The 22,970-nt window shown below is 41.6% G+C and overlaps 4 protein-coding genes across 7 annotated transcripts in view; 1 reads left to right on the forward strand and 3 right to left on the reverse strand.

Moving 5' to 3' along the window:
- gabrb2a (gamma-aminobutyric acid type A receptor subunit beta2a) overlaps positions 1 to 5,781 on the reverse strand; it is a 34,769-nt gene extending 28,988 nt beyond the window's left edge. The window contains exons 1-3 of one of the 2 annotated variants that reach the window (XM_022216391.2): positions 5,605 to 5,781; positions 5,365 to 5,465; positions 4,863 to 4,930 (exon numbers count right to left, since the gene is read on the reverse strand). In XM_022216391.2, the coding sequence (XP_022072083.1) occupies positions 4,863 to 4,930; positions 5,365 to 5,465; positions 5,605 to 5,678 (243 nt within the window). In that variant the 5' untranslated portion in view covers positions 5,679 to 5,781. The remainder of the gene's footprint in view (positions 1 to 4,862; positions 4,931 to 5,364; positions 5,466 to 5,604) is intronic. The other variant, XM_022216390.2, reaches the window with a different exon arrangement.
- Positions 5,782 to 5,920: 139 nt separating this feature from the next.
- Positions 5,921 to 14,762, reverse strand: gabra6a (gamma-aminobutyric acid type A receptor subunit alpha6a). Of its 3 annotated transcripts, none has more exons than XM_051954898.1 (11): positions 14,620 to 14,762; positions 14,302 to 14,359; positions 13,753 to 13,859; positions 13,582 to 13,649; positions 12,969 to 13,189; positions 12,787 to 12,869; positions 12,555 to 12,698; positions 11,595 to 11,747; positions 11,248 to 11,498; positions 9,024 to 9,271; positions 5,921 to 6,820 (listed from the first exon to the last, which is right to left on the reverse strand). In XM_051954898.1, the coding sequence occupies exons 4-11, from the start codon at positions 13,588 to 13,590 to the stop codon at positions 6,799 to 6,801; spliced, it is 1,131 nt and encodes a 376-aa protein (XP_051810858.1). In that variant the 5' UTR covers positions 13,591 to 13,649; positions 13,753 to 13,859; positions 14,302 to 14,359; positions 14,620 to 14,762; the 3' UTR covers positions 5,921 to 6,798. The 3 variants fall into 3 exon arrangements, with proteins under 3 accessions (XP_051810858.1, XP_022072088.2, XP_051810859.1); XM_022216396.2 differs by having other exon boundaries at positions 14,302 to 14,410; XM_051954899.1 differs by lacking the exon at positions 11,595 to 11,747 and having other exon boundaries at positions 14,302 to 14,410.
- nudcd2 (NudC domain containing 2) lies at positions 14,645 to 18,443 on the forward strand. Its single transcript, XM_022216398.2, has 4 exons — positions 14,645 to 14,833; positions 16,506 to 16,554; positions 16,644 to 16,795; positions 17,977 to 18,443. Exons 1-4 carry the CDS (start codon positions 14,645 to 14,647, stop codon positions 18,058 to 18,060), a joined length of 474 nt encoding a protein of 157 aa, XP_022072090.1. The 3' UTR covers positions 18,061 to 18,443.
- Positions 18,407 to 22,862, reverse strand: ccng1 (cyclin G1). Its single transcript, XM_022216395.2, has 6 exons — positions 22,642 to 22,862; positions 20,843 to 21,106; positions 20,496 to 20,749; positions 20,035 to 20,113; positions 19,745 to 19,855; positions 18,407 to 19,553 (listed from the first exon to the last, which is right to left on the reverse strand). Exons 2-6 carry the CDS (start codon positions 21,104 to 21,106, stop codon positions 19,362 to 19,364), a joined length of 900 nt encoding a protein of 299 aa, XP_022072087.1. The 5' UTR covers positions 22,642 to 22,862; the 3' UTR covers positions 18,407 to 19,361.
- Between the last annotated feature and the right edge of the window lie 108 nt (positions 22,863 to 22,970).

Below are 22,970 nucleotides of genomic sequence, written 5' to 3' on the forward strand. Positions count from 1 at the left end.
AGGATCAGTTTGGACAAACAAGATCAAAATGGTTGCTAATTCACAGACACATGGAGCAGCGTCGGTCGTACTGTAACGTGGAGGCCGGCGTCTCCTCCCCCTCTGGTCATCGGCCGCCGTTATCCGACGGCCAGATCCCCTTACTCATGTAAAGAAACCAGCGCTTGTCGGGATAATGATCTTAATAAAGGGAACGCTCACGCCCCACTAATTCCTCCATCCCAGAAGCCACCACAGCTGGTTTGTTTAAATCTTTTAATTCACAGCCAGCTAATTAACATTCAGAGAGCAGTATTATAGTACAGGCAGTGCTTCTTAACAACCACCAACCTCAGGTATTTTACATGTAATTAACGAGCCAGGAGAAGAAAAGACGAGGAGTGGAAATACTCATTTACTCTCCTGCTTATTCCTGCCACGCAGTGCACATTGCAGCTACCCGACATATGGATTGCATGCTGAAGACATTATTATGCAGCACTGATGCATTGCTGAGACAACAGACTCGACTTGTATTTAATCAGCTGCACCGACTGTGTGCAGAACACTTTTTAATGCACCGTAACCGGGGTTTGGTTCCTGGATCTGTGATTTCAGCAAAAACAAACAGCATTATGCAAATGAAACTTCAGCTGCTAAGTGAGGGAGATGAGTGACGGAGCGAGATGTCGGCACTCAGCGGACAGACAGACAGACAGACAGACAGACAAACACACAGAAACACAGACAGACACACAGACAGACAGAGTGGGGGTCTCAGCCATGATATCATATCTATGCCATATTCTGCACTAACCCCAGTGAGTCAGCACAGCCCACCCAGCGAGGATGTGTGGTCACACCTCGCACTCGGAGGACACTTCCCTCTCAAAATAGCACATTTGTAATGTCATGCAGGCGAGGCTGCGACCACGGTGCCGACTGACCTGCACATTTTATTGCCCGACAACATGGCTGACCTTTGAGCCTCAGCGGGCTGATGTTGTGGATCACAGAAGAATACACACACACACACACACACAAAAAGACTCCACCGTGGCATGTACACATGTGAACCGAGGCCTGTTACATGAGCATTACACGCAGAGAGAAGGAACAGAACTACAAATCCTACCACGTACTCAAACGCCACTTCAACAGCCATCATGCCCTTCATGTTGGCGAAGAACAAAAACGCCACAATGGCTTCAATCAGCCCCGACCAAAACGCAGAGTTCATTCTCCACCAGAGGCATTTTTATCTTTAATTAGAGGAGCGAGCAGCTGTCTACAACCCAGTCCTGCACACCGCCACGACGGCAGGCCTGCACACAAACACTGACTTCAGATCCACTCGTATTCTTTCCACTCCAAATTCCTCCATTTCCCTTCAGGTTCATGTGCTGTGTTCATTTGTAGCCATCCTGGGATTTAGCTGCTGACTATCAAAAAGAATAAGCTCCTTATAGGAATAAAAACAACCAGAATTTTCTTTATATTTACGATCCTGCTCTGATCGAGACCCTAAAAGATCCAAACCATCTTACATTTTAACCAAAACACCAACTAAATAAAGGCTTTTAATAGAATTTCCTGCTTTGCTCTGACTAAAATGCCACAAGAACATTTTCTTCTCTGAGATCAGCCTCAAGCTTCCAGAACATTTAAAGCCCAACATCTCTTCATTTTTCTTTTTTACCCTAGTAAATCAGTGCAATTGCAATAGCCAATTCTTTATAACACTGTATGCTTACATTTTTATTTCTTAGAGCAATGCACATTTTATACTTTATTACACCTCTACTTATGCTTGTATTTTTAGGACATATTTTTCAACTTATGTTTATCTCTATATATATTTTTTTACACTGCTTATATTTCTAAGACTTTAAATGGGAGCAAGTGTAACATAAGCAATATCCCCTCTTGGATCAATAAGGCAAATCACCAGCTACAGATTCTCATATTGGGACATTTTCAGCTGCTTGAAAGAGCAAACTTAATATTTTTGGTTCTATTTATTCAAGTTTTTTTTGGATAATGTCACTACAGCTGCACCAATTAATCGATCAATTGTTAAGTTTTAAGTTAATCATCAACTATTAGGACTATGAATCAATTAATTAGAATTTTTATAAGAAAAAAAAATCAAAAAAATTTCTCCAATGTGAATATTTTCTCTTTTTTTTTTCTTTTCTATGACAATAAACTGAATATATTCGGACTGTGGACAAAACAAGACATTCTAAGGTGTCAGATTGGGCTTTTGGAGGCGCTGATTGACATTTCTTATCATTTTCTCACTTTTTACAGATCAAAAAACAAATTGAGTAATTGAGAAATTAATTGTTACAAAATTAGAGCTTTCATTTTAATCCCAAACATGGCACTAAAGTTATTACAAACTCATGTTTTATAGACAAATACTGTCCTGTCCAAAGTTACGGTTTAACCTAAGTTATTGCAGACATGTCAAAGGTTTTTGTAAACAATAAATGGGTAATGCTGAATATTGGGTAAAAGTAGAGCATTTCCATTAGATGGGATGGTTTCCCTACAAAAAATAAAGTCTTGGATTTTGCTATTTTGCTTCAGATGAAGCTAATAAAGAACATATATGTGAAAGTGTGGAACAAGATGATTTTTCAGCTTTAAAGGCCTCTCAGTGGTGAGAAGTAAAACCCTCTTGAGGGGTTAAAACAGACTCCAGATCTGCAGTAACTTTCCCTCACTATGCAGATATCATTAGAGGAGATGTTGGATCCGATCACAGTAACCTTCACCTCTCTCCCACCCTGATCCTCACCAGTTTCATCCTCGCCTCTCTGTGTTGTTTTCCCTCTCAGCACTTTAATCTTAAAAGCAGCTGCCCCTGATGAGGCAGATCAAAGTGGCCCTGCACCAAGTACCGGTCACCGACTCCATCCTCGTGATCATGGTGCACGGTGATATTATCGATTTCTCTGAGATCAATCTCGTCAACCGCTGTTATCTTCTATTGCACCAAAGAGAGCTGGACATGAAGAGAAGAGGAGGAGGAGGAGATTCCAACCTGTTATGTAAGTCACAGGGAGGATTTTTCACAAGGTAACAACAACGTGTGAAACTCAAGTCCATGAGGACTGGGTGATTTTTTTGGTCTTTTTTTTTTTTTTCAAACTTTTGTCTAAATTTGTCTGTCGTGTCAGAGGGACGCCTGTGCAGATCTGGCAGCGAGAGCTTTTCTGAGAAATGAGAGAGATGAATGCTCTCCCATAGCCACAGGGAGCTGCATGACGTCAGTCGCCATTCACTGTTTGTGCACGGTTTTGTGTTTTGTTGCAGACACACACACACACACACACGGATGTACGAAGCAGTGTTTTTTTCCAGATGAATGCTTGCATAGATGCCTAGTTCTTAAGTAAGATAACCCTTTGGAGCAAGGCAGAGGTGGATTACATGGCTGCTGAGCCCAGAGTCACAGCCAGGGATCCAGTCAAAGTGGTGGGAGGGAAGGATGGAGGAGAGAGCGAGAAAGAAAGAGAGAAAAGAGAGAGACAAAAGCCGGTGAGGGGTTTCTATTTCAAATCTCCAAGGACCCCCAAGGCACTTCCGTTCTGGCAGCGTCGTCCACCAAAAAAAATCATTTCCATCAAAGCTCTCTGACCATTCAGTGTCTTTTTCCTCAACAAAAAGCAAACTCACGCAAGCTGCTGCACTCGTTCAGCTTTAAAAAGAGACAAACAGGTAGCATGACAAGCTCTCAGATCAAAATCCAGCAAGATTAACCAAACAAGATCGTTAAAATAAACCAACTCACTTAATAATCGAAAACACATCCGCTTCCATTCCTAGTGGCAAACTTGTTTTTCGTGCTCTTATATAACATTTCTATTATGTTGCTCCATGGAGAGGCTGCTTTGTAAATGCTCTTTTCTCACACTTAGGGAACGCTGATCTTCACATTTCCCTGAATGCACCAAAAATATCATCTCACCAGCAAAGAAAAACACTCATTCTACACAAGAAACAGAGTGTACCTAATGTGCTGAAGTCTGATCAGTGTGATGTGGGCTGCGGTCAGGCTATCTGTCCCTCTATCTGTCTGTCAGTCACACGGATCAATAGGTGGTGCTCTTGCATGGGCTGCTGAACTTTTCCCCCTGTCCTGTCCTCTCCAAGTCGCGCATCAAGCTCATCTTTGCGCACCAGAGCTCAGACCCATTTTCTGTGCGACCAGACGTGTATTAATAGCAATAATATTATTTAAAAATGCTTACGTCATCTGACAAGCAGGGAGAAGATCATTTACGTAGACTGTGATGATGTGATTGGTCGCTGAATTAGGATTTTTTTTTTTTTTTTGAAGAGAAAGGAGCAAAAATGATGCCTGTTTGGGAGGAGAGAGGATGCTTTTTTGGTTCATTATGAAGGTAACTGCAAGGAGGGTTAGTGTGTGTGTGTGTCAACAAAATTACACCACGGAGGCTTGACAACGTGAAGCAAGCACACACACACACACACACACACACACACACACACACACACACACACACACACACACACACACACGCAGGCAAGCAAGCAAGCAGCTCTCCGTGCGCGCAGCCGGGGCTGTACGTCCGAGTGCGCCAGTGAGTGTGTGTTTTGAATTCAAATGCAGCAACACACCAGAGCTGCAAATGCGGAGACTGAGAAGAGGATGGCGATGATGGTGTTTGGGAGCCTTGACATTTTTTTCTCTCTCTCTCCCCAACAAGATTCACACCCGTGATAAAGTAGCCCACTTCAGAGGTAATACAAATTAAAAAAAAAAAAAAAAAAAAAAAGGCGCATCAGTGCCAAGTACAATCGGGCCACATTTAGCGCGGTAATGATAATGATAATAAAGATCCACCTACCATATTGACTTCAGAGACCATGTCTATGCTGGCTATGTCTATATTCATCCCCACGGCCACCGGCGCACCTGTGAAGGAGAGGAGGCGTTAAAACGGGACACATGAAGTATTTTTTTTCCCTCCTCATCATGTAAATTGAACCAAAATTCGTGACGCTGAGCTCCGGCTCCCTCTCAGATCCCCACTTGTGCATCACCAAGAGCGCCAACCTACATGTTTGACACACAGATGAGCCCAAATGACGCTAATTTCATTTATTTAGCGGACTAATCAAACATTGATGAGCGGTATCGATCACGTTAAAAGCCTCTCACCGGATGAAACATGCACATCATTTCTCTTAGCCCTAATTGGAAAGGCCTATTTGACTGAGAAGGGATGATTATGTAAATTAAAGCAGATTTTGCGATTCATTACACATGTATCGCGCGTCAGCAGGGGCGTGAAAACATGACATTCCGTTTTCAATTTTTCCTTTTTTTTTTTTTTTTTTGCTCGTTACCTCCGAAATCTGGCCTCAACCGAATGTCGTATCCTTTCATCAGCCTGTCCACTGTTTCTTTTACCAGAGGCATATTGCTCGGATCTTTGATATCCTTGACGCTGTGGAAGAAAAAAAGGTGGTGTAATGCAAAATAGCTTGTTAATATGACACGCCAGGCACGCTTTAACAGAGGATATACATGGCATTGCAAGACGGAGGATGGAGAAGAAGGGGGAAAAACACGCAAACGACGTTTACCTTTGAGCCCAGACGAAAGTCACTAGTAAGGAAAAAGTCAAAATCCCAAAGTGGTTTTTCCTGATCCTCCCCATCGCAACAGTTTTTGAGGTGGTTTCTGGATGCGAGTGAGGAGAGCGCACATCCAACTTACTCCAGACAGTGCAGAGGAGCCAATGAGGGGCGCATGCGTGCAGCCAGCCCAAGATCAAAGAGTGGAGACTGATGATGGTGGATGAGCAGTTTCCATTGCAGAGAAAAATATTAAAGGGACAAGTGAATGTGCGTAATGAAGAAACAAGCATTTGTGCCAGGAGTGAAAAACGCAGCATCGATGTTCATTCTGAGGTTTTTATTCTTTAGGTTTATGAGTTTGTCTACATCCTGACAAGGTCAAATTACTGGATGCACTGTGAGGTTGAAATTAAGTTATCAGCAAGTTCTGCAGGTTTTTTTTTTCTTTTCTGAGTGGATACAGCACTTCATTTCTTACAGGTTTATACACAAACATGTCACCCCCTAAACAATTATGCCCCAACCACACAAAAATAGACAACACAAGCCATCTAAACCCATGGGGATCACATCCAACTCTTCCCTGCAATGTTTCCACAGGACCTGCAGCACATCTGAAAATGCAGAGGGAGCACCAGAGCAGAAAGGTGGGCTGGAAAAACACATTCCCACAATTCATTTTCTCAGGTTTGAGTGCATTTTTTAGAAGCTGCGAGGAGGGATGCGAGCCTCCTCTAAACTGTCTTTGATCTTGTTGTAGTGGGAGCCGTGCTTCTGTAGAGGGCAGGCTTCTGAAAGCATTGGTTCACTGTTGCATCACCACCAGTTACAGCCATCATAGATTATATCATCCGCATCTTTTTGATGTGTTTCTTGGTTTGTGCATCTGAGCGTCATGCATACTGTATGTGTGTGGCGGTCTGTGAGAAGTTTGTCGTGTGAACGTGGCGGGGTTTAAAGTGATTGAAGCCCGTGAAGGGCAGCTCTTCAGCTACTGATCACAACACAAGTGGGCAGTGGTCACAGCCTGTGAAATGAATGGATGTGCAGCAGCAGAATAAATGAGTTTCTGATTCATTTCCTCTGTCAGATGAGAGCAGAGCGAATGCTGAGAGCTTGTTTGCAGAGGGAGGAGGGTGAGGTGAGGCCGGCTGGATGCTGAAGGTCTCTCAGGCAGCACGTGCCCTTTACCAGGTCTTCTCAGTTTTCAACATCCACGTCCCTGCAAGAGCAGAAGCCAGAAATGTGAGCGGAGCTTAGAGAAGCCTCTCTGCTTCCACATTCAGAGATGCTCTCTCTGCAGCATACTGCACAGCCTAAACTGTTACTGTGCTCCCCCATCCTCCTCTGCGTCTCCTTATGAAGTGAGGGAAATATAAAAGGCAATAGATGTGTGATGCAGCTGTTGTCATGCTCTCCATCTTGTCTCTCTCACTATTCTGCAGAACGTTATAAACAAAACAACCATAAAAATTCTCTGACAGGAACATGAGAAGCATGATGAGCAGATTTGCACTCCCCAGCGTTACATAACAGATCTCTCTCTCCCCCGTCTCTGCCTCTCTCTCTGTCTTTTTTGCGCTGGATCTCTCCTATTGCTTCTTGGACATGGAGCTTTGTGTTTTATAAGTGGCTCACTTATAAGCGGGGAAGTGAATAGTCGCTTCTTCTTCTTCGTGTGGTTAACGTACAAAGTGAGCTCTGGTTTGTTTCCCCACGGAGAGACAGTGCCGTCATAAAGCGACTGGGTTCCACCAGCCCCCCAGGTAAACCTCGCATAAAGGCGCTGGATGCATTTATTTCCTTCTCAAATTAACCAGGCCTCTTTTTGTATTGTAAATCTATGATGGTGATAAAAGCCACAGTGCTGGCGTCAATGCAGCAACAACACCACCAAACATCATTCTCCTCTTTTCTTTTTTTTTCGCCTCCAACTCCCGCGGCTGTTTCAGCATTAGAAATTATTGATGTCTTTACTGCCGAGATAAAAGTCTTTGACAAAAAACTGTGGGTAGTTATTGTTCCATTGAAGCTATCATAAGAGCCAAGTGAGACACGGATTGTGGCTCTTTGAGATACAAAGTAAGTATGCATATACATTCTTCGTCCATTGTCACACTTTTTTTGTGTCCTTTTTTGCCTCATCTGTAAGAATTCTGGATTCTTTCCAAGTCTGCCTCAGCCATTTTCTTTTACTATGTTTCATGAAAGGCTTTCTGGATCTGCTGCCTTGTCACACATGACTAAGAGTGTCTGCACTAAAATATACCCAAAAAATTGTATATATTTTTGCTTCTTTTAAAAAAATTTGATATGGACATTTTGAGCAAATTGGACCTTTAAATAATAAAAAACAGATTTTCACTGCATGATTCTCAAAAAAAAAATCACAATATTGCAATATATCACGATATCTACAGAAATAAATAATGCTAGTAATCAAATTCATCTTTAATTGTCTATTGTGTAGTTTGGCACAGAATTGTCCGACTGCACAGAGGAAAAATGCCCTGCTCGTTTGAACTCCTTTAAACCAATCACAGCTGTTGTATTCCCTCAAAACAACGGGGGAATTGTTTGGAGGCGTGTAGGGAGGTGAGCACTGCCATTAAAATGGCTAATTCACTAGAGAAAAAAAAAGCAGGCCTGCCTTATTGAACAATCCAAATCTTTTGCAAAGCTTAACATTTTCAGTGTGGTGAGTTGTTACTGTCGTTTCACATTGATATGTATCTGAACTAGTACTTGCATGTATTTTTTGTGTATTTTTATTTTTGTACTGATATTTATGAAATGTTCCCCTTTTGCTGCTGTAATAATGCAAATTTCCCCGCTATGGGATTCATACAGGATAATCGTATCACTTTATATTACTATGTATCCAATGTAGTGATGTGAATTTTGGTAGATGGGTAAAAGGGGAGGAGAAATGTGCAGCCAATTATCAGACTCATACCAGCAATCCACAGCCGGTGAGTCCCGCTACGGAAAGAATATTCTTCGGTTGAGTTTGTGGAGTTGTAAAATTCATCTGCGGATAAGCTAATCGTAACCTCCAGATCCTACAGTAGAAGAACAACTGCTCTTGATTTTTCTCACGGTTAACAAATTTCATGTTCAGACAACAAGCAACAATCCTTTGGCTCACCTCACTGCTGCACAAAAAACACCCAGAATTTTCCAGCTGGACTCTGTAGTCTTTAGCAGTGTGACTTAATGACATTCGTAATAGCATCTGGACAACAATAAAGCTCTGTAGCTCACAAATCTGAAGCTGAGAGACCATATTTGTAGAAATGAACAATTTTTGTAAGATTTCTTGATAGTAAAGAAGATACAGTATCTTCTTTAAGTACATGGATTTTACCCTGATACCAGACAGTTAGAGACAGGTGTACCAACTTACTAAAGTATGGGATGTTTACCTGGCCTTCTCCATGGTGTCTTTGACCAGGTAGCTGTACCAGTAGGTGAGGTTGAACAGGCCGAAGGCCAAGGGGAACAGGATGCGAGCGTATGCATCAATGGGGCTGGTGCCGGCCAGCTGTGGGACTGGAGGAAAAGCTGAGCCCTGCTGGAGGAAGATGGGCAGAGCGGGAGCCTCTCCAGGCTCACTGCGGCACACCGAGTGGTTTCTCTTCTTCAGGCTTTCCCGAGGGTTGCTGTCCGACTGCTGGAAGGGAGGGAGGAAGAGGTGAGGGTGGGGTTAGAGTGTGCTTTCATAGGGGAGGTTCTGCCCTGCAACCTCTTATATGATCATTTTAACATTCTTGTGTCATGCATAAAAGGCTGCAAGTCGTGTTTGTTCCCACAGGAGCCTTCTCTCAATGGTATGGCAGCATCTCTGCACAACGCAGCGGGTAGTTTGCTGGATGCCCATAGGATGGTTAGGAGATTATACAGGAAGGAGAGCTGGAGTTGTTCTCTGTTCTCACACTGAAGCTATTTTTAAAGCATCTAACCATGAGCTCCACACGTGAGACGGATCCCAGGAGGACGCTGTGGTGGCTTACTGTATTAGCATAAAGCATATAGCTAGAGATGAGAGCACTACAACGGCACGTATTACTATTTAATGTGTGCTGTGCCCTGAATGAGGAGAACGAAGGAGGCAGGGCGACTACTTGGAAATGCATAGAAAAAGGTCGATCTGTGGCATGATTTCGTCACTGCATCAAACTCTCTGCAGCACCTAAGAGATGCCATTCCTCTGTTTTTCACTGCTAGCTATTTAAATGCATTTAAAGCGTTGAAATGATGGTGTTTCTGAGCAGGTCGTTTTCATTTAAAGTTTAAGACATCACCTATTCTATGAACTCATATCTGGCACCACAGATGCATGTAGTCCATCTATTGAATCCAAGAGCTCCTGGAACTGCTACAGCAGTCAGGTTAATAGAAAAACATGTAGATTTTAGATGTTTTCATTTTACTTTAATTCAAAGATTCTTCTTGTGGTTTTTTTTTTTTTTTATAGCTAGCCATAGCTTATTTGTATGTATTGTTTGGTCTTACTCTCATGCATTCCAAAAAAATAAAAAAAACTTTTAAAAAATTTGGCAGCAAGAATATCAGAACAAATGTATTAAAAATAGTGGAATAAAAATAATGTTCAAAAATTGCAAGAAATTGGGAAAATAATGGCAAATGTCTATAAAATAATGACATATTTAGCAGACTTAAAGTAAAGCAGCACAATTTTACAGTCACACATTGTAACAGAACAAATTACTGTTCGTAAAAATACAGATTTTTTTTATGTGGTTCTACAACTTAATAAAAGAGAGAAAATCTTTAACATAACAATGACATTTTCGCAGATTAAAATACCGTAAAATCTGTGCAATTTTCAAACATAAAAGAACAATGTTTATTGCCATTAGCATTCATGTAATTTACTATTTTTTACTATTTTTTCTGTAATATTACCTTTTACTGTAATTTAACTAAAAGGGAAAAACAGGAAAATAACAGTAAATTTTCCAAAACATTCTAATTACGGTCAGCAATTTTTTTACAGCGTCTAAATCAAATATGTTGCAGGAATGTATTCCGGATTATCTCTCTAACCTTTAAAATATATCTTTTGCTTTGTCTTTGTTTTGCAAAAATAGGACTAACACCTAAATAATTAGCTTCATTTGTACGTAATAAAGAATACATGGCAGATTCAGCATTGCTCTCTTGTAACAGACTTATGATAAACTGATTAAAAAGTGTCAAAATCAATGCAGCACACTCATAACAATAATAATAATAATAATTAGTAATGGACTCTCCTTCCTTGTCACAGTGTAGTGACATTACCCACAATGCAACTCAACATCATCATCTCATTGATTTAGGTGTGTTCTGCAAGGAGCAGCTCATAAAAAAGCTTTTGATTTATTGGGTTTTCCATGTTATATTTTGTTGGGTCTTAAAATAAATTTTTGAATTAGCCATTTAATTTAATCATAGTATTGCAGCTTTTCAAACTAAACATTTAAAACAGTCACGGTAATTTGTAATATATAACATTTTGCAGAAACTTAAAATTAGAATTGAATGTAATCAGGTAAATCTGTAGTTTAGATAATTCTGTAGGTTTGTCACGTTTTGCCCAATGATGCCAAACGCTATGATGCTTTCATAATCAAACCTGCTTACCGAAACTGTGTCCTCATCATCGCTGCCAGTGGCCAACACCTCAAGCTTGTCCTGTCTGGCTTTCTGCCTCTTCAGACGGTTGGCCTGCAAGGTGGCGAAGTAGTTAACCGCCGCAAATTCAATTAGAGCGGACGCCACGAAGGCAAAGCACACGGCGATGAACCAATCCATGGCGGTGGCGTAGGCTACTTTGGGCAGAGACTGCCTGGCGCTGATGCTCAAGGTGGTCATGGTCAGCACTGTGGTGATACCTGAGGGAGAGCCAGGAGTGTACGAATCACACACACAGATAGAATAATATCAAACTGATTAGTGCACATTAATTGGTGCTGGGAAGAGGAACAAACCAGCAACTGTGCGTGCAGGAACAGACTCTTTGTTGATCCAAAAAGAGACTTGTGACAGCACAACAACCATTATAAGAGGGATGTAGGTCTGTATGAGGTAGTATCCCAGCTTCCTCTGGAGGTGGAAATGGACCACCTGCACAGAGTAGTGACCTGCAAGATAAACACCATGTATGAAGAGAGCAACCCCCCGAGGGACGGCGCAGGATAACACAGAGTGGATGCCCTTGCATGCCCTTGAAATAGAATAGCTGCTGATAGAACAGTATAGATACATTGATGCTTTGAGGACTGGAGTAGCCTGCTGACAGTGAGGTAAGATGTGAGAGCGAAGAGGAGAGGAAGGAAGAGAGCGGGACAAAAAAAGAGGAGGAGGGAAGGAGCACAGCAGACATTTGAAATTGGGATAAAATCAAGCAGAGGAGGAAGAAGCCAGTGAGGTGGGGGCTGGAGGAGAGCTCGCAGTGCCACTCTGCGTAACACTGCCCTGCTCTGCCTAACACATGCATGCAGACGCTCACAGACCAAAAACATGCTGAATCATGCACACACACATACAGATGTTCCCTCTCTCGCTCTGTGTTCCCCAAATGTGCCTCATCCTCTCTGTTCCAGGGATGTGCTGGGCTCACAGCAGGGAAGCACTTCTCTTTCTTCTGCTCAAAAGAGAACATGCACACACACTACTCCGTCCTTCCTCCTCTCTGCCAGTGCATCCACTGGGCTTTAAACCTTGTAGTTCTTTTTTAAGGCACACCATTCGCATTAGGCCTGACCACTTAAGCATCTTAGATAGCTGCTCAAGGAAGTCTTTGCTTTTATATCAGCCTGCTGCAGGGGAGTAATGGACACGAGTGCAGAGTCCGAGGATACTCATCCCACCTCTTTCTGCTCAAAAATTCATCTGCTTGTCAGTTTTAAATTTCTGCATAACTGTATCCCTCTAAAAGTGAACATTACCTGTGTTTGACTTTATGATCTCACTGGACAAACTCTGTCCCACAAGATCGTACTGCAAAAGACTCATGGACTCTTTGGGACAGTCGACGGAGTCTATGGGCCCCTTCCTCCAGGTGAACATAATTTCACTGCTGGTGTACGCATCTGAAATGGAAAATCGTTTAAGAAAACTCTCAAACTGTTTAAAAGTCAGTCACATTTATAGATCTGGATGTCATTTTGCCATACTCACAGCTTCCAAACCTGAGAGGACAGGAGTGGCCGTCCATCGGGAAATCCATCAGCCTCATTGGACACTCTCCACTGATGGTCAGCCTGACAGCCAGAGGACACACATGGATCACTCCCAGATATTTATTTAAAAGAGGAACTAGAAAAACATCCTCTCAACTAAGCAACACTTTCTAAGATCACCTCATGGTGTAGAGGACAGTGCCGTTCTGCATAATGCGGAAGAGCTTGTTGGGTGTGGTCATGTTATGGGAAATAGACTTCCTGGAGTTTCTGAAGAAAGTATCTGGCGTCCAGATCTTGTCCACCATGCGGTTATTCAGCCGGAGGATTTCAGTGGGACCCTCAAATTTCAGCCGCTCGTCAACCCACATCTGACGGAAGAACATGTCCATGGTGTACTCCTGATGCATGAACATAGCGTATAAGTGGATGCAAAGACAAACACTCTGCAAAGCTGGCGTTTAAATTTAGACCTTTGTCCACTCATTCAGCAGCATGCAAAACACTGGAGAGACATTTCAAAATTGGAGTGAAAGGTGAGGAGAGATGACGAGGCAATGATGGATGCCACTCATCCCAGATAATCATTAATCAATCCATTCAGCCATTCGCTCTGTCTGACATGTTGTCATATTGATTTAGAGGCCATCAATAACGGAGTTATAAGGTTGGTCAAACAGATTAACGCTCATTAGACGGTCTCATGGCAGATTGCCCATAAGGCTCGTCACTGAAGCACTATTATCCCTCACAGTCAGCACATATACATGTCCTTGCAGAAGACAGATCATACCATCTCCATGTCTGAAACAGGTCCAAAGCTTGTGACAAAGATGTCTGTTTTCACCTCTGTAACACCACCTGAAACAGTAATTAAGAGGGTATATCGTGAAAATAGAGCAGCACAGTGTCCCTAATGTATCTTAAATAGGGAAGTCTTTCAAGGATTTAAAGTCTGAATTACCTCCAGAACCAGGTCGTAGTCGGTTGTCATAACCATCCAACAGTCTGTCCAAAATGCGAGTGATGTTGTCCGAGAATATCTTTTCATTTCCCCAAACATTACCTAGACTAAGGGGAAAAACCAAAAAACATTAAAATGTCAGGATCACTGCACTCTGATTCATGTTAAAATACAGAGAGAAGACTCACCTTATCCAGCATATAAAAGCAACCAAAGCTAACGAGTGGATGGACATCCTTGGCAGCAACTTATCAGTCAACTTCCCCAGTAATGCATACCATATTAAACAGCAAGTGAAAGGAGTAGAGGAACGAATAGAGCAAGAGTGCTTTTCATGTGTCGTTAAAGTGACTAGTAGGTGTGCGAAAGAAGACAGAAGGCACTGAGGCTGGAGCAGTAATCTAATTAACAGATTAGCAAATCCACTCCACTTTTAGACAAACAGTGGATTTATTTAGTGGTGCTAAATTAAAATAGCTTAAGAAAAATAAAGATGCATTGCAACACATGAAAATACAGCAATAATAAAGAGCAATTAACACACTGTACCATGCGTTTCAGAGCAGGTGTCGTTGTTGTTGTTCCACCGGACAGGCAGCAGATGGCGCTGCAGTCAAACCGACATTCAGGGAAACCAACGGAAGAAGAAGAATACAGACTAAGAAGTAGTAGTTTGGGGCAAAAACACAGCGAAAGAATAATAAAACTAACAAGTAGCGACACGTTATGAATTGAAAATACTCTCAATAACAGTTCTGTTAAGGTGGCAGCACATCAACAGCAGTAAAGGTAAAACACCGAGCAAACTGCTGGCATAGCTGTTAGCATAAGTTCCTTGCTAGCTTGAGTTAGCAGACGTTAGCCGACCTGGGAGCCGGTGTGGAGCCGCAGCATGTCGGTGCACTTCGAGGAGAAGAGCGGCGTCGTCCCCTGCAAAACCCCCTGGGGCTCCTGGTACCAGACCATGGAGGAGGTCTTCATCGAAGTCAATGTCCCCCACGGGACCTCCGCTAAAGAGGTCAAATGCCATTTAGGGACCAGAGACATCGAGCTGCACGTCAAAGGGAAGGAGGTGTTCAAGGTAAGCCAATGAAGTGAGTCCACCAGGTAGTACAGTGTTTTACTGACAGAGAATAGAGGTCCGATTTGAATCAGCACCCTTAATTTAAAAAAAAGAAAGTTTGCTCTGCCTTTAGGTAGCAGTAAATAAAAAATGTGATTAATGAAATCTGACTATCTCACTCAGTGACTAAAATGACCAACAGGCATAATGTGGCAGAAAACCCGTCTGTTTGCATGTAGGTCCTCGTGATTCAGACTCGGTGTTTTGGGTTTTTTGGTTTGTTTGGATTTTTTTTTAAAAACAGACTTTAAACCCTATATGTGTTAAAACCCAGCTCTCTATGGTGAGCTGGGACATCAACCAAGAAGGAAGCAAAAGAAAACAACCCAAATGTTTTTGGCTAAGTAAAGCAATTTATTGCTAAGCAACATAATTAACTAAAGAGAAGGTGAGAACACTGCAAAGAAAAGTGAGCTGGTGAGTAATGCTAAATCAAAGGCCCAAATAAAACCAAACAAGGGCTAGCAGAGTTGTAAAACTTACTGCGACGAAATAACAAGTGAAAACAGCTAAACTCCTTAGAAAATCTTAAAGACACAATAACAATACCCCTGTGCCAAAAGTAACTTACAAATAAGTGTTAGTGAATAAGTAAATGAACGAGTGCCTCAAAACACATGTAGACTCTGAGATACTAGTAACCACCACTGAGAGGCTACAGAAAACAAGACAAGTAACTCAACTTATAGTTTCAAAGCAAGAGTTACATGTTTACATTAAACACACGACAGCAAAGGGCATGTAAATCACAGCCATCCTGACTGAGTTGGGCTGCAGATGTGGCCAAGTCAAAGCTAAGTTTTACTTGTGGCAAAGAACCACATGAACAGAGCACAGCCTGGACAAGTGACCGACAATTTAAAGAAACAATTTAGCTTTTAAGCAGGCACATAAACAGGTGACGTTACCATGAGTTTCTGGTCGTTTGTTTCTTAGTGGCTGGAACAGTTTCTGAGCAGCTAGCTTCAACCGGCTGCTTGCAGAACCAACTTATTATGTTTTCCCGGTCAAAGTTGATCATGGAAATTTACTGAGTAATTTGGGTTACATGAGTTCACAGTCACACAGTTATGCAGTAGTTTTAAATCATGAAGAGCATTTAATCATAACATTATTATAATTTTGTAACAGTCAGCCGTTCCTTAAATCATAATGTCACGACACATTCCACTGCTGTGTGCACACATACAAAATCTGGGCTTTGGCCAGAGTTGAGAAATGGATCATGCTGCTGTATTTAATTTGAGTTGATGTAGGAACCCATTGGTCAAAACAAAACAAGCAAAAACAAAAGGAAAAAACTTGAATTAGCTCACCTAACTTTGAATATAATCAACCTTTTTATCACGGTGCATAGATAATAGATATTATTCCAGTGTCAACACAGCAATGATAAACGCACACAAATAAATACATTTACCCACTAAAAAAATAAATAAGGATAAAGAAAGACCTCACTTTCACACAAACTTTTGTTTTTTGTTATGTGCTTTAATGGTGTTTTATGTCTAGAACATTTAAGTCAAACTATTGAACGTTCTGTTGAACTAATTTCTTCTTGCTATTAATCAAGTGTCTAAAAACCAATACACATGATTAAATATTAACTTTTCTTTTTACATTCTGTCAGGGAAAGCTGTTTGGCACAACCGTGTCTGATGAGGCTACATGGACCCTGGGTAGGCTGCACACCTCTAAGACTCGCGCTCAGACTTTACTTCAATGTGCAAAACTCATGTCTGTTCTGTTTTGCTGATTTTCTCCTCAGAGGATAAATGTCTCATCCGGATCATTCTCATGAAGACCAACAGAGAGGCAGGGAACTGCTGGACCTCCCTGCTGGAGGGGGAATACTGTGCGAATGCCTGGGTTCAGGACCAGATGCAGAGGAAGCTCACTCTGGAGAGGTTTCAGCGAGAGGTTGGTTTGATTCAATGCCACCTGAAGCGGCATCAAATATACTTTATGCTGCCAAGACTGTATTATAAGCTGCACACCAGTGACTGTGTGTTCTCGTACATTTCCTCTGCACATGGCCACATCACTGCAACTTTGTGAGTCCAGTAGATACCAGTTTCTAATCAGGAACCCTCACAGTTCTTTACAAAGGGCTCATAAGCTGTAACTAATGACTTTAGTTAATATATTACTGACTAATTATTTTAGTTATAAACCATTAACCACAACTCATTTTTCATATTATGAGAAATCCTTCTCTGGTATAAATGTAGAAAATCCATCACGAGATACTCAGCATCTTTTCTCATTGTAGGAATTCATCAGATTTGTAATTATAGCTGTCATCAAGCTGTGAATAAAGGTTTTCAGTCATCAGGACTGCAGAGGGGTGTACTATGAAGTGAGATTAGTGGATTAGCCTGGTATGTTGAGCTTAAAGCCAGAGTTTTTAGTGTCACTAAGGTGACTAACCTGCTAGATCACCATGGTAAGTAATGATGCACAGCAGAGGATGTTCTACCTGCAGTAAGGTAACATTTGTATGCTTGAACTGTGCAGTCCAGTGACAAGATACACTGTATTTCACTTCCCTCCAAATTGCACAGGCTCAGTAGACAGAAAATAATATTACAACTAAGGCTGGACTCGAATATCCGATCCTTAACAAACTGTAATATTTCCGAAGGTTTTGCAAATTTTCAGAAATTTGGGGAATTTTTTTTGCAGAATTTTTCAGACAAGGAAATAATATGTTTTGGTGCCTGTAAATGATCACAACAGGAGGGTTAAGATAGTCTGCAGCCTTTTTCAGTCAGGCAAAAGCTTTTTCTTGTTCATGGCTTTTAATTTTTTATATTAAATGTTACTCAGTCATTTGGGTTACTAAAACCATTATTTCATCATCTTAGGAAGTTGTAACAGCAGATAAAAATGCTGTTGCAGCTATACATTCCCTGGCAGGAGAAACCCGCTTTTTTTTTTTGTTCACTTAAGCATTGCTTTGAAAACTCAAGTGTGAATTTATCCTCTTGACATCCCCAAATAGTACCACTGAAGCTTTAAGTGTGAATTAGCAAAATAATCCCAAAATTTCCCTCCTCCTGCAACAACTGCTTTTGAATAATTGCACTCCTCTTTGTTAGAATCCCGGATTCGACTTCAGCGGCGCAGAGATCTCTGGGAATTTTGCTGGTGGTGGTCCGGACTTTTCCAGCCTACAGAAGTGACCGACGCCATGAAGTGAAAATCAGTACATGCTGGAGGTGTCATGTCTGCCTTTCATCTACGGCCTGCAGAGGAACAGTGGCTTTATGAGGTCATCCGCGATGAGAAGTCCAAGAAAATCTACCTTCTAAAGAACTCAAATATTGGCTGTACTCTTAAGACTTTGACTAGAGACTTTCCACAGCAGCCCCCTTTTTTTCTTTTGGTTGTCTCTGCTGTGATGAACTGACCTTGCTTAACCGTTTTGGCAAGTTGCAAGGCTCGTTTTACTGGAGGATGTTAGTGGGAACTGTTTACAAAAAGCCTGTTAAATGTGTTGTCTTTCAATAATGACAATGCACACAGCAATAGCTTTTCAATAAAGTTTTATTGAAAGGTACACGAACATAGGTTAATCAGATGGTGTATTCAATCAGCCATTTTGAATTTGAGAACACATTTATTTGTTGTTACTAAAAGAAAACTACTAGACAGGGAAACTGGCAAAGAAAATGCAATATCCAATCCACATTTCCACTGCAATGAACATTTATTTAGTGTTCTCTGCATAACTGACAACTGAAATCAATCAATAGTTGTGGTGCTTCACTCTTGTGTCCACAAATGAAGAATTGGTGAAAACATCTCATCTGTAACCGCTGATATTTCAGCTCAAACAGTGGTTAGCCATACATGACAGGATCGTCACTAGCGTCACTTTCTGGTGCAAACCAGGGCTCCCTCGCCACATCAAAGAAAAAAAAAAAATCACCTTGGGTAGGAGTGTGCATTCAGGACAGTTTAGCAACCTAGGGTGGGAGTTAAGGATTTTGGGCCCGATTTCTTGGTTCCTTTTTTGCTGTTCACAAAATCCTTCTCCCTCCTCTTCCACATGGTGGACTGAGGACCTAGGTGGTTCTATACTTATTAGCTTAAAACCAGCAACCCGTTCCAGGAAATACCAAACACCTTGGTACGGATTTAAACAAGAACATACTATACACCTGTGCAAGCAACTCAACCAGGAAAGTAAAACTTGGCAGGATGGCAGTAGGTGAAACTTTTTGTCACTGAGACAGAAAATACAGTGTCTGATTAATGTATGATGACAAACTGAAAAATGGTGACTTTTTAACTTTTCCTTAAAGAAATCCATCATCACAGATGAAGATCTGTAAGGAAAATAAGCGGAGCTGGAAGTGGGTGACCATACTGTGAGCAAATCACCCAACAGTGACATCTCAGTCAGAGAACAAGGATGTAACCATGGGGACAGTCGTTATCTTTCTCAGCAGTTAAGGTCACCCATTTGTACACCCCAGTTTTAACAAGCTGACTCAGGTATGGTGGGAAGGTGAGCGATCTTGTAGTAGCTGTGCTTCAGCTGACGTGCAGTTCTTCCCGAAATAGTCCAGCGAAGTCTCTGACAGTTAGGCTTGGAGCACTTGGTAGTGGCGTATTCAGCCAAGCATTTTCCAACTAACTCCCGCACACAGACCAGGTCCCCATCTTTGATCTGCAGAGAACAGATACACAATCAGATCGTTGTGCTAACACACCAAGGAGGATTATCAATCAGTCACAAACATGCATGCTCCAATTATTAGCTCCTCATTGTATGCAAATTTCCACAAATACTAAAATGAAGCAATCATTGAAATTCTTTCTAATTACTAAGTACAGGACATATTTAAAATTATGACTTACACTCAGCTGCTGCTGCAGACTTTTCAGGGCCTCGGATATGCTGTCAACATGCTCAGGGTCATGTTCCTCCTGAGCCTCAAAGCACAGGAGAGCCATGCCGAGTAGAGATGGCTGCAAAAAACACAAAAGTAGACTTCATTATTCCCAAAATGCTGCAAATATTATGCCTGTTTAAGAAAACACACCTCTAAATTATAGAAACAGTTTTAAAATGAGAAAGCACAGATGCCCTACTTTATATCTGAACTAGCAGCATTTAAAGTTTTAGGAGACAAGTTATTTTGACCTACCTTTATTTTGGAGAAGACAAATGAGCAGTGACAGGCTTTCAGCTGTGCCTCCAGTCTCTCAAGGCTCAGTATCTTCTTGCTGCGAAAACGAAATGCTTTTAGTGTCAAAACTGCAACAGCATATGTAGAATCCATTGGAGGCACAGCTCACTATATTCAGAAATCTATCTGCTTCAGTCAACTTAGTGACCACAAAATGCACACACATATACTTTTATATACTTTGAAATGCAACAACCACAGTAATACTGGTAATTTTTGAAAAGAGGGATTTTCATTTTCACCGTCAATGTCTAAGAATCCACATGATTTCAAGTAATACTATGCCTGTTAGCAGCAAAATGTTTCTGGTTAGTTTTATCTTTCAAGCCAAATATGAGAAGACACATTTTAGCAGAGTAAATATAATCTTGTTGAGTCATGGTTTAGCCCCGCAGGTTAATGTGACCGTCTGTCCTTACCTCTCAGCGTCGAGCTGCTCCTGGATGTGGCTGTGAAAGAGGCGGAGAAAGCGGAGGGCTGTGGGGGCCTTCACCTTCCAGTAGAGCTTCTCCATTATGATCTTCTCCATCCTCATCATGTCAGACACAGTGAAGCGATTCTGACTGATGCGGATTAGGTCATTGGCCAGAGGCACGTTCTTCTCCTCTTCCGAGGACTTCACAGCAATGTAGAAGCAGCAAAGGCCCACGCAGGACAGGTGCTTCGGCTGGATCTGTCAGAGACGAGGAAAGTGACGGAGTAAATCTCATGACTTAATGAGGCTGTCAAGAAGATGTGCATGAAAGGCACTGGTGCATCTACAAACCTTCATTACGGAGAGGAATCGATCCAGCAAGCTGATGGCCAGTGAGAAGGTCTCTGAGCTGAAGCCAAAGAACCTGGTCAGGGAGAGCAGGTCCTTCACCTCCAGCTCTCTCAGTCTGGTTGTCATCCTGAGGCCGTTGTCCTGGGCGCTCTCTATAAGCCTCAAGCCGCTCAGCTTTGGTTGGTATCGGCCCTCCAGATCTGTCAGGGCCTTCAGCTGAACTGCAAAGGGCTGTGCTCTGGGTCCTGCCACCGCATCAATCATCTTTGCAAACAGGAAAAATCGAGCTGAATATTACTGACAAAAATCACTCAAAACACAACTGTTTAGACTCTAATCTCTAGTTTAAACTTGCCATTTCTACATATGTTTGAGATGAAGCAATAACCTCAATACCTTACCCTACACAACTACAAAAGCCTTGAAAATAGTTACTACACTACTTTTGAAAAATTGCCCTTGACCTAATTATGACAAGTCCAGTCATCAGGATTTTAGTAAATACAAGTGAGGGGCAAAATCCAATTTCAAACCAGTCTGCAATGGCTGCCTTTCTTTATTTCTTTTACATGAAGCAGAAAGATGGCTGTCTTCTCACCATCTCACAAGTCTCTTCTTGTAGTCATTGTTGAATGATAATTTTGTGTGGATTATCTGTTCACTTTATCTATATATCTCAAGCACAAAAATGTGTAAATGTTCACAGCTACCAAGTGTGAATTCTTCAAAATCATCCTTTACTGCATGTATTGAATAACTTTAAAACTTCTGTCATGTCTTTGAGGAGATGCTGTAATCATTTAACCACTACAATAACATTCACACAAAGTTATCAGTGTTCAAGGCCTGTTGTGCAGACCTTTAAAGAAAACACCAGGGGGTCTAACAATTCTTTCCAAAGCTTTGGGTGTGATTGCTATGACTAAAGTAAATGTGTGTAAAAAAAATGTTGTAGATGGTAGCTAGGCAGGTAAAAACAACCATTGAATCTGCGACAACAGACAAATATCGGTTGGTTCTTTGTTAAAATGTTTAAAATGCAAATGCATAAAGAAGTCAGAATAAAGAATAAATGTAGATTATTATTGAGGCTAGTTCAGGATTTGGTTGTGTCTTGCTCAGGAGTTTCTGAGATGAAAGGACGCCTCCAAATTTGTAAAGTTATCCAGTCACAAGCCGTCCTCTACCAGCTGTCACTGACCCAGGATCAACTGGACTAAACAGGAGCTGCTACAACACAGGGACATGTCAAACAAAGTGTCTCAGTTTATACTAATATTATTTAACACGTTGAGGTTATTAAAATGCATGAATCGCGCAGTGTTAGTGACATTTCTCTAGTCTGGGCAGAGCTTTATGTGTTAGCTGTAATCAAAGCAGCAGGCCTGATGACTGGGAGCAGGACCTGCGTCATGTCTGGACATGTCCCTGCAACACATACCGACGGAAAGCTAACGCAGAGCCCAGTGACAACAAGTCCAAGGAAGCCAACACAGTTTAAACTGCAAAACTGTCGCTTGAACTACGACACACAACTCTGCATCATCGCGTGAATTAAACTCCGTTAGTTCGTGAAGGTGAAAGATAAAATGACACATTAATCATCCGTTAAAGAGGCAATGGCTAGCTAAACCGCTAATGCTAGCTGAAATCATTTTCGAAGGCTTGTATTTTATTTTTTATGCTGGCTTACAGATACAGAAAAAGTGTTTCTACGGTGTTTGAACCACGAATACTATTAGTCAAACATATATCTAAGTTATGTTTATGTGATATGGAGAAAATATTGGTTTACTTACCTTGGATAGTTACGCTGCCTTTGATATTACGAAATAAAAATGCAGTTGAAGAAAGCCTCCACAAGCTTGAAATAAGCAAGTGAAATGAGGTTTAAAACACAAAAAGGTTTAAGTATGAACTTTCGCTAAAGAAAGTTTTAAGCATAGGTTAATTTCTGCCTATGCACACCCCCTACCCTTGGCGTAAGGCGATGGGGAAAAGGACAGTTTAGGTATTAAAACAGACATAAAACCAAGCCCATGTCCAACAAGCTGAGCTCCCATTGGCCCTCGACCAGTGACGTTCACGATTCTGCATTCCAATTGGTTACATATGCAGACATTCACGT

This window comes from Acanthochromis polyacanthus, chromosome 10 (assembly GCF_021347895.1).
Source record: "Acanthochromis polyacanthus isolate Apoly-LR-REF ecotype Palm Island chromosome 10, KAUST_Apoly_ChrSc, whole genome shotgun sequence".
NCBI classification, from domain to species: Eukaryota; Metazoa; Chordata; class Actinopteri; family Pomacentridae; genus Acanthochromis; species Acanthochromis polyacanthus.